The following is an 11,651-nucleotide window of genomic DNA, read 5'->3' as shown; positions in this document are numbered from 1 at the left end:
TTCCATTCCCCATTTATTCCCGGCAGGTGCATTTCCACGATTCCCGTCTGTTCCAGGATCTTCCGAAAGTTAACTAATAATATTCATTTTTTTTTTGTTATTTGAGTCTCAGTTTATGATAAAGGGCAGCGTAAAAATCGCATTTCGTTCGTTTAGCTACATGTCTACAGAAAATGTGCGAACCCCTTAAATATAATTATTATGTTACCCAATATACTCCTTGAATGCAGAATAGCATAATTGGATTTACCAATTTATCACGTACATTCATACCAATTGTCCTTATTGAAAATACGTTTCATAATCCTTTTTACATAAGACATAAAGTGCATTTTACAACTAGTACCTAAATCTAACCGCAGACTTCATAAACATAACATTCTTTTCACATGCGTCTTGTTATTCACAAATCCTATCCAAAGTATCCAAATCTAATTTTGCCAATGTCATACTTCTCAAACATTTAATTATACACCTTAAATATTTAACATAGAGTTTAACTTCGCAAAAAATAAATTTGCAATCTCAATATCGAATTTACGACTAGGCTATTTAAATCCAAATGTAAAAACCGAACGTCATATCTAAAGATAAAACCATCGCAATCCATAATGATTAGATATAAATCGATATTTGCAATCTCTTATATTAAAAACACCACATCTTCAAATTCCAACCTTACCAAAAACAAAGAAGGTTGATTTTGCATAGAAAAGTTGGTTAAAATAAGAAACTAAGGCAAGTGATCGATATATCTTACTTTATTACAATTTTGTCTTAGTTTTGCTACAGTCAGAGGCTGAAGTGTCGTTCTGAATTACATGTTATGAGTAACGTTTTCCTTATACGGGTTTTTTAGCTACTGCTAATTACATTTAAACGTGTTGGTTGTGTGAAGTGATGACTTTAATTGGTAGAATTTAGCAAATTAAGTGACAAGTGTTTTTTTTGCCAGATTTCTGAATTAGAATAGCGATTGCATAATTTCTTGCACCTTGATAGATAACAGGTGCAAGTATCAATATTTATAATTTTGGAGAGATATTATTAGGTTGGTACTTGGTACATTTTATTTTTCTCGTGTTATAGTCTAGTATGCTGCTATGTCCCTGATCAATTGTTACCAACACAATTAGGTACATATGTTTGAGAAATTTAAATAAATAAATTGACCTCTAGCCTCTTCCAATATTTACGATCCCAAATAAATTTATTTATTTATTATTTATCTAAACTTTATTGCACATAAATAAGTTAAATGTACAAATGCCGGACTTAATGCCTAATGGCATTCTCTACCAGTCAACCATCGGGCAAAACAGAGACAAGTAAAAATAAAAGTAAATCAATTTGTTTTGAATTTTCCTGTAATTGGATTAACTTAAAGTAAAGTAAAGTAAATATTTATTGCGAACCATGGTATGTACAATTGGTGTTACAATATATATAAAAAGAATCACATGGACCCCGGTGGGGTGTAGCAAAGTCCTTATAACTAGGGTTTACAATATAGAGCTTAACTAGGTACCTACTGTAAAATAGGAATACTCATTGTACGGGAAAGGTAAGATTATGTTTTTCTGTCTTCCATAAATTCTTGTATCGAATAATAGCTCTTTTGGATTAGGTGAGTCTTTAGTTTAGTTACAAATGTGTTTATGTTATCTATTTTTCTGAAATTTGTGGGTAGTTGGTTGTAGATTTGTATCGCTTGGTAAAACGGGCCTTTTTTGTAGATGTCTAGTATTGGTTCTGGAGGGACTATTTTATCTTTTCTTCGAGTACTCTTACTGAATTCAAATTTATTCATATTTTTTCGAACAAAGGTGGCCATTTCTAGTATGTATAAAGATGGTAATGTCAAAACTATTAATCATACCTATTGAGAGAGATTGAATCTAAGAAAAGAATGCGCAGTAACCGTCTCGGGTTGAATTCCTGCGTTTGTAACACATGCTTTAACTTAGTCATTTTGTTGACAAAGGAAAGTTATGTAGTCAGACAACAATCTCTAATATTTAGCCGCGTAAGTGCGTTTTCACATTATCCGATCCGATATCGGATGTCGGACCGATATCCCATACATTAGAGGCGCCATCTTGGATTTTTTCTATTGAAATCCTTCCGACATCCGATATCGGATCGGATAATGTGAAAACGCACTAAGACCACGGGTTTTGCTGGCATCAGTAGATTGTATGTATATGTAGATCAGCAGTTCTCGAAAAGTTTGTACAAAAATTAAAGGAAAAGTTAAATTTGTTTTTATTAATTCCTATTTTGTTACCAAGATTTTGTTGATGAATTGAGATTTTATTAAGTTTTATTTCGTCATTAAGGTTCTCTAGTATCTATATTTTCTTAATTATAACAATTATCCTGTATATATCTTACGAAAGTCGAATTATATTACTAAATGTTGGTAACAAAATAGGATCAATTAAAATTTGCTGACGTGGCATTGTACAAAGTTGACGGGAATTGCTGAGATATTAGGAATGTGTACCTATACTATGTATAGAGATTGATTGTTTTCAATTATTAATTATGGGTGATGGGTAGGTATTATTTATTATGTATTGTTTATACTGCGTGGGTTGATACTACATATATTTATTTACTCAATGATAGACTAACGGAGACCATACAAAGCATAGACAAAACCATGTATTTAAGGCAGGAACAGATATCTAAGCTCAAAATACATTAGGGGGCAAAATAATACTGTTACCAGGACCTTATAGGCAGTTCAAGTTAAAAACGGTATAAGTTCACCCCGTATCACTTATTGCGCGAGCCAATTTAATTAATAAAAAAAACTTATCATTGTTCGCAGTATCGAGCTAAATGAGTGATGTCACTACCAGGAAGCCCCAAACGCTGCGGCGCGTGCGCTCCATATACCAGGTGCACTACGGGCTGCCCAAGATTGAGCGAGAGACGGCCAGGCCCCTCGTCATGCCGTTCGACTCGGTAGAAATACAGGCGTATGAGAAGCAAGTTGCTGGGCATAGAGAGAGTTCAGATGCTAGGTTCCTAGGTACGTAAGGTAAACTCGCCTCATTCGGTGACACGCCTAATTCGGTGAAACGACCAAAAATCGTCTTTGGAATAGTGCTTCAAAGCTTGTATGACCGAATTAGGCGTGTTACCGAATGAGGCGAGTTTACCCTACCCTCGCTCACACTACCAAGTATCTTGTATTAAGTCTACTATGGAGACCCGAGACATACAGGCGTATGAGAAGCAAGTGAGTGGACATCGGGAGAGCTCTAATGTAGGTATTCTCGCTTTGTCAAGTATCATATCAAGTCAATTACGGACTACGAGAGGGCTCTGACGCGACGCGAGGTTCCTAGGTATATATATATACTAACACTAGTCATGTAAGTCTGTAATTAACACTCTATGGGCAAATTGGCCTGAAATAAAGCATTATTATTATTATATATATACTAGTACACACCTATTTAAAATAAAAGTTAATGAGTAAAATAGCCAGACTGCCTGATCAATTGTAGAACATGATCCCCATGGCTACTTTCTGCATGCAGTGCACCACGCCTTAACCCTTCTCAATGACATAATGGCCAGCGACAGCAAACTGGACATATTTCACAGCACGGAGTCGCCATTCCTTGCGATCAGCGCCCGTTACTTGGAGTCTATACCTCTAGTATTACTATTTTATGTTTCCGCCACACTATTTTATATATTTAAGTGTGTATCATGTTTATACCCTCCTGTATGATTGGCATGTTTAGCCGCGCTGACTATGGAAACAATATAGACACAATGCTATATTGTTTATGAATAAAGTACTATGACTATGACTAATGACCTCTCTACCGAGGTTTGCACCAACAGGCGGGCCCTAAGCTTGTTATGTCACTATTCCAGTATAAATAAATAATGATGTATTATTAGGTTTTATGAAACGAACAAAGTTTAATTAGTTATCTCTTTCTTTTTCCAGGTCTCCTACAATGCAACAACGGCACCATCCTCAAACCCATCATCAAGGAAAGCCAGCGGCGCGAGGTAGACTTCTACCAGCGACTGTCCACAACCACAGACCCCGACCTGATGGAGCTGCGGTCTCTCGTACCGAAGTACTTTGGCTGCCGCCGGTTCACGTACAACACTCATGAGCAGGAGTATATTATATTGGAAGATGTGGTGCAGAGAATGTTGGAGCCTTGTATTATGGATGTCAAAATTGGTAAGCCACTTGATTAGTCTATGTAGATTACAACTACGGCAACAATGTCACGTTGCTAGGTTATTCGCGCCGAGCACGAGGACGCGACGAGTCTGACAAAAGACTGTCTACATCTACAACCTCAAAAGGTACAGTACCGTTCTTCCCCTTCTCCTTAAATCAAAACCAAACCAATTCCGCAATCATAACTAAATGTTAGACTTCTACCAGTGGTATGAGACTATTCCGGTCTTATGTTAAGTTTTGACTTAGTTATGGTATGCTGTTGTGGGGCACAGCATTGCCCGAAGTCTTTATAAGACCTATTCACAACTAAAGACCCTGACCTGACAGAGCTGCGGTCTCTCGTACCGAAGTACTTTGGCTGCCGCCGGTTCACGTACAACACGTACAATCACGAACCGTTTCTACTCTAATGGCACCAGGTACGCTGTCAAAATACTGTTGGGAATGTGAGAGGATGCAGTACTCCTTCCCCTCTTTTTCCTTCGTAATTCAATCCCCTGCCAAAGCCAAAATTCCATCTTCAAGAAAAGCTAACACCGTTGAACTTATATCAAAGATTATGAATACTATCATAGTTAGACGTTGTCCACAGTCCTGCACAATCTTGGCTCAGTTATGGTTTGCTATTGTGTGATCATATAGCAGTAACGCCCACGACCTGTTTGCAATACTATCCACATCCTGTAGAAGTGTAGATCCTAATCTGGTCCAAGATCACAAAATCATTTGAGTCTGGAAATGTGCATAGGCTTTTATCGCGCTGCACACCCTTTGAAAGCATGGTTAACACATGATTGCCGGAAAAGTATGTCGCCCCGAGATATGCTAGCCGTCTTTATGTCATTAATACAGTTAGAAGAAGACATGTGGTTTATCTCTCGGCGACATACTCTCGAGTCTCGCGGCAATCATGTGCAGTAAAATAGCGGATTGGGGGCTCAAAATCAGTGTTGGGCATAATTCAATTATTTTGTAATTGAATTACAAATTAAATTATATAATTTGCAATTACTTGTAATTAATTACGTTCGTAATTGAATTAAATGTAATTGAAATTACTTGGTAATTTATAATTGAAATTACATTAATTTGTAATTTGAATTACGAAATTACGTTATGTAAATTTGATTATTACTTACACAAAAATACCCAATTTACCCACTTGGAAGGGTTAAAGAAAACAATTAGTGTAGTTTAAAACATTTATTTAATAAACAGTTACGATTACCTACACATTTTAAATTACTAATATGGAATTTAAAAAAGTACTTAGGTACATTTTTTTCAATTTTAGATTGTCTGTATATTTTTTATTGAGTGCACCTCAGCTGTAATCGTCCCAAATTTCATAAATATCGGAGACAAGTTATTGTCTAACAAACTATCAAAATTGAAATTAGTAAATAGCTCACATCCGAAGTAAAATGTAAGAGCTAAAATAGGGACAGTGAAAATCTTTTTCCTAGGTGAATGTAATTTGTAATTTCATAAAGTAATGAATTACCAATTAAAATTACAAAATGTAATTTGTAATTGAATTGCAAATTACATTTTGTAATTTAGTGAAAATCGTAATTCAATTAGAAATTACATTTCTGTAATTTCAATTTATAATTGAAATTACATTCTGTAATTGCAATTTGTAATTTGTAATTCAATTACGTTTTGCCCAACACTGCTCAAAATAGCCTGCCACGATGTAACTCGGGCTTGCTTACGCTCATCCCGAGTTTTGTATATTTTAAGACTTATTTTATTATTCCGCAGGCAGAAGAACATGGGACCGCCTAGCCACAGAAGAGAAGATACAGAAGGAACAGAGCAAGTACAAGCTGTGTAAAGAAGAGTACGGGTTCTGCATACCCGGGTTCCAGGTGTACCGGCTGTCGACCGGCAAACTGCTGAGGTATAACAAGGACTATGGGAAGCGGTTACACGGACAGGCGGTTAAAGATGGTAGGTTTTGAAAGATCAACTAATCTAACCACAAAATTAAAATTTTGAAAAAAAAACCCGACATAGTGGACCGATTATCATGAACCGCTAAGAACACTCCCGACTAACTCAGCTTTCAAACAAAAAAACTAAATCTAAATCGGTTCATCCGTTTGGGAGCTACGATGCCACAGACAGACACACACACAGACAGACAGACAGACATACACACAGACAGACACTTCAAATTTATAACATCCCGTCGTTTTGTGTCGGGGGTTAAAAAATAACTGCCCATCAACTATGGAAGTGGTATCTTCATTCTAAAGATGGAGGTCGGTCAGAATCATACCTATACAAGAAATAGTTATTTTCCCCTCGCTAGCTCGGAAACACGTGTTTTGTCCTTTAATACCAGCGGGTAAAAACGCATTTTATCCACTAGTGGGTAAAGTAATTTGACCTTGAATAAAGTCAAATTAACTGCTTTAAAATTGATAAAAGTAGGTGAATCTAGTAATAAAGATGATTTACCACCTGTGGAACTACTGGAAGCAGTGATAAACGCATTTTTTGCGTTGTAGTTTCCTCGCTATAGTGAGGGGAAAAGTTTTGTGTTACACTCGGGTGCAAATGTATTTTACTTCTCTTGTCGAACATGTCGAACGCTATATCGACTTAATACGTGAGTAACCCGCTTAAAATATTTTTAAATACTTCTCTTGTGTTAAAAAACTCGCATGTTCAGGATTATATTCTCGAACCACTCGCTTCGCTCGTGGTTCAACTATAGAATCCTTTCACTTGCTCGTTTTTCAATTCCACACTCGACGTTAAAATACAACTTTGCCCCCTTGTATAACAAATAACTATTGTTTTACAAGGGGCAAAGTTGTTGTTTAACTTATCATGCCAATATTGATACCCGATCAAGCGAAAAGATTCCAATATTGAACCACGAGCATTTAGTTCGAAAAGGGGAATCTTGAGCGTTGCGAGGGTTTAAGGTACGAAGATAAACAAATTTTGACACAGAGGAAAAGGCTTAGAACAGATGTTTCCATTACAACCGCTGCTACGCACGTAGTACAGCAAACAAAAAACAAACTTCGAAAAAAATAATGTTACTTGGTAGTAAAAGCGCACTGTTACATTGGCGCCCCCCGACGTTATAAAATGATAGACCCAGTTTCCAAAAAGGCGCTCAAGGCGATTTTCACATTACGTATTTTTAATTTAAAAAATATTATTCTAGCCATCCGTAACTTCCTAAACGGTGTCGGCACCAACCTCTGCCGCGCGCTGCTCCTCCAGTTCCTCACAACACTATGGAAGATACAGAAATGGGCGTCAAGACAGACGTCAGTCAAGATATACTCGTGTTCGTTGCTCCTGGCTTATGATGCTACCAAGCTGAGAGACTGCTGTGGAGAGGGGGATGTTCTCACGTGAGTCTTTACCCCTTTATTAGTCGTGATAATCTTATACATAAAGTGTGTAAGTCTCTTCCTAACAATATTATGGAAGATACACAAATGGACGTCAAGACAGACTTCAGTCAAGATATACTCTTGTTCGTTGCTACTGGCTTATGATGCTGCTAAGTTGAGGAACTGCTGTGAAGAGGGGGATATTCTTACGTGAGTCTTTACCCTTTATTAGTCGTGATAGTCTTATACATAAAGTGTGTAAGACATCAGTCAAGATGTGTTCGTTGCTGCTTGCGTATGATGCTTCCAAGCTGAGAGACTGCTGTGGAGAGGGGGATGTTCTCACGTGAGTCTTTACCCTTTTAGTAGTTCTTCAATGAATACATTCATAATGTGAAAAAGTTTCTTCTTCACAACACTGGATGATACAGAAATGGGCGTCAAGACAGACGCCAGTCAAGATACTCGTGTTCGTTACTGCTTGCGTATGATGCTGCCAAGTTGAGAGACTGCTGTGGAGAGGGGGATGTTCTCACGTGAGTCTTTATCCCTTTATGAGTCTAATAATCTTATTCATCCATCCATAATAATCAGATGCTGTGGAGAGGGATAGAGAGATGTTCTTACGTGAGTCTTTACCCTTTTATTAGTTCTTCAATGAATACATTCATAATGTGAAAAAGTTTCTTCTTCACAACACTGGATGATACAGAAATGGGCGTCAAGACAGACGCCAGTCAAGATACTCGTGTTCGTTACTGCTTGCGTATGATGCTGCCAAGCTGAGAGACTGCTGTGGAGAGGGGGATGATCTCACGTGAGTCACTCTTCGTATTAACGAATTCACGTGCCAGGCTTATTCTCCAGTTTCTCAAAATGTTACAGAAGTAATTATTTGATAGTTTTTGATTTAATGATGACTTATTTTCAGGCCCAAACCAAAATGCCGCTCCGAGTGTGTGGGTCGCCGCAAGTCCATACATTCCATGCACAGCGATTCCGGGTCCAACTTCAGCGGACAGATCTCCTCCAAGGGACCCGTCTATAAAAAGGTAAACTTAATACTTTTAGGCTTCATTTTTAACCCCCGACGCAAAAACGACGGGGTGTTATAAGTTTAACGTGTCTGTCTGTCTGTGTGTGTGTCTGTCTGTGGCACCGTAGCTCCCGAACGGGTGAACCGATTTCGATTTAGTTTTTTGTTTTTGAAAGCTGAGTTAGTCGGGAGTGATCTTAGCCATGTTTCATGAAAATCAGTCCACTATGTCGCGGTCGGGGGTTTTTTCAAAATTTTTAATTTGTGGTTATTATTGGAATAAGGTACAGGAGAAAGGACTCGCCATAACTCGCAAGCGTTCAGTAAAATATAACAACGCAAGTTACAAATAGCGTAGGGCAGAGAGGGCATTTTTATGAGAAATTCTCAAAAAGTATACACCATTTCTATACATTTTCGATAACAAAAAGGAAAGTTTCATATCCCAGTAGGCTTCCTGAGACATTTGGGGAACCCGGTAGATCTTGATCGGCATTATTTACTTTATCAGTCTACCATTTTTATCAAAATCTATGACGTCATCCAAATGTTTTACAAACCACCAAATTTGACAGTTTCTGTTATTTAAATTATCAATCTGAAAGGCATTTGTGGGGTCCAAAATGGATCTCATTCTGAACTCTTGATCGATCTTTTTAGGGTTCCGTAGTCAACTAGGAACCCTTATAGTTTCGCCATGTCTGTCTGTCCGTCCGTCCGCGGATAATCTCAGTAACCATTAACACTAGAAAGTTGAAATTTGGTACCAATATGTATATCAATCACGCCAAAAAAGTGCAAAAATAAAAAATGGAAAAAAATGTTTTATTAGGGTACCCCCCCCTACATGTAAAGTGGGGGCTGACGTTTTTTTTTTATTCCAACCCCAACGTGTGATATATTATTGGATAGGTATTTCAAAATGAATAAGGGTTTACTAAGATCGTTTTTCGATAATATTAATATTTTCGGAAATAATCGCTCTTAAAGGAAAAAAAAGTGCGTCCCCCCCACTAACTTTTGAACCATGTTTAAAAAATATGAAAAAAATCACAAAAGTAGAACTTTATAAAGACTTTCTAGGAAAATTGTTTTGAACTTGATAGGTTCAGTAGTTTTTGAGAAAAATACGGAAAACTACGGAACCCTACATTGAGCGTGGCCCGACACGCTCTTGGCCGGTTTTTCTTCCAATATCTAATAACTTGAAAAATTTCCAGGTGAACTCCGTGCCCCTCACCTCCATGCACCTCGCGCAGAGCAGCTTCTCCCCCCCACCCGCGCCCCCCGCGTCCCCCTGGAGCGCGGCGCTGGACAAGCTGCACCACAACCACTCCTTCCACCACAACTACGAGGACAAGCTGTCCAAGATCAAGATGAACTACAGAGCAACACTAGACCAACTCTCCAGTGACTCCCCCAACCCTTCGCAGTGGGGGACGGTGAAAATAATTGACTTCGCGCACGCTTTCTTTAATGAGGAGGATGATAATACGGTGGATGAAAATTTTAGGGACGGTATTGACAGTTTTGTGGAGATTTTTGAGGCGTTTTTGAAGGAGACTGATGATCAAGTGTTTTAAATCCTTTGTTCTTTCGACTACTACTATGAAGACAAGCTGTCCAAAGTAAAGATGAACTATAGAGCCATACTAGACCAACTCTCCAGTGACTCCCCCAACCCTACGCAGTGGGGGACGGTGAAAATTATAGATTTCGCGCATGCTTTCTTTAATGAAGAGGATGATGATACGGTGGATGAAAATTTTAGGGACAGTATTGACAGTTTTGTGGAGATTTTTGAGGCGTTTCTGAAGGAGACTGATGATCAAGTGTTTTAAATCCTTTGTTCTTTCGACTACTACTATGAAGACAAGCTGTCCAAAATAAAGATGAACTATAGAGCCATACTAGACCAGTTATCTAGTAATTCTCCCAACCCTACGCAGTGGGGGACGGTGAAAATAATTGACTTCGCGCATGCTTTATTTAATGAGGAGGATGAAAATACGGTGGATGAAAATTTTAGGGACGGTATTGACAGTTTTGTTGAGATTTTTGAGGCGTTTTTGAAGGAGACTGATGATCAAGTGTTTTAAATCCTTTGTTCTTTTGACCACAAGTACAAAGACAAGACTTTCGAAGATCAAGATGAACTATAGAGCGATCTTAGACCAACTCTAGTGATTCTCCTAACCCTACGCAATGGGGGACGGTGAAAATTATAGATTTTGCGTGCGTTTTCTTTAAATGAGAATTTTAGAGATGGCATTGTCAGTTTCGTGGAGATTTTTGAGACATTTTTGAAGGAGACTGATGATCAAGTATTTTTATGAAAACAAACTATCCAAGATCAAGATGAACTGCTCCAACGATTCTCCTAACCCTGCACCACTATAATAAAGAGTACTATCGTACAATATGACCACTCCCGCTCCCCGCTGAAAGTGTCACCCACCCCCTCTCGGTTACCTCACAGTTACCGCCTGTCAAAGACGCGAACAGTCGACCTGTCATATCTCACCAATATAAGCATAGTACGCGTTCACCTACACGGGCTTAGACTGTGTGCTAGGAACGCGCCTCTTTCATATATTTGATCGCCAGTGTCCGAGGTGTGCCTACACAGTGGGGGACGGTGTAAATTAACTTTAATGAAGATGAGAATACGGTGGATGAAAACTTGAGGGATGGTATTGAGTTTTGTGAAATTTTGGAAATAAACTGACGATCAAGGGTTTTAGACGGATACACAAAGAACTACGTTTTGGAGTTCAGACTGCATTCGGATGTCTTTAAGGACCTAAAGGATTAATTTTGTCATGACATTTAAAGTCATGAGCAGTCATGATATGTCATGATTACATGACTATTGTAGAATTCATAATTCTTGTGATGTAATGTGAGGTGTTACTGCGAAAACATCACAGTCTTAAGTTAAACTTTTAAATCATTGTTAAAATTGATTTGTTGTATTTAAGAATGTTTATTGTTTGATTATAAGGTTATAAATAATAACAAA

The 11,651-nt window shown here is 38.0% G+C and overlaps 1 protein-coding gene across 2 annotated transcripts; it reads left to right on the top strand.

Annotated features, from left to right (window-relative positions):
- The first annotated feature begins 791 nt into the window (after window positions 1-791).
- Window positions 792-11,647, top strand: LOC125231117 (inositol polyphosphate multikinase). 2 transcript variants are annotated; one of them, XM_048136471.1, is made up of 7 exons: window positions 792-1,051; window positions 2,837-3,040; window positions 3,977-4,222; window positions 5,996-6,184; window positions 7,419-7,611; window positions 8,525-8,645; window positions 9,850-11,647. In XM_048136471.1, the coding sequence occupies exons 2-7, from the start codon at window positions 2,848-2,850 to the stop codon at window positions 10,210-10,212; spliced, it is 1,305 nt and encodes a 434-aa protein (XP_047992428.1). In that variant the 5' UTR covers window positions 792-1,051; window positions 2,837-2,847; the 3' UTR covers window positions 10,213-11,647. The 2 variants fall into 2 exon arrangements, with proteins under 2 accessions (XP_047992428.1, XP_047992429.1); XM_048136472.1 differs by lacking the exon at window positions 792-1,051 and adding an exon at window positions 1,331-1,564.
- Window positions 11,648-11,651: the final 4 nt, after the last annotated feature.

This window comes from Leguminivora glycinivorella, chromosome 11 (assembly GCF_023078275.1).
Source record: "Leguminivora glycinivorella isolate SPB_JAAS2020 chromosome 11, LegGlyc_1.1, whole genome shotgun sequence".
NCBI classification, from domain to species: domain Eukaryota; kingdom Metazoa; phylum Arthropoda; class Insecta; order Lepidoptera; family Tortricidae; genus Leguminivora; species Leguminivora glycinivorella.
The sequence above is the reverse complement of the archived record's forward strand: the minus strand, read 5'-3'. Positions and strand labels throughout refer to the sequence as shown.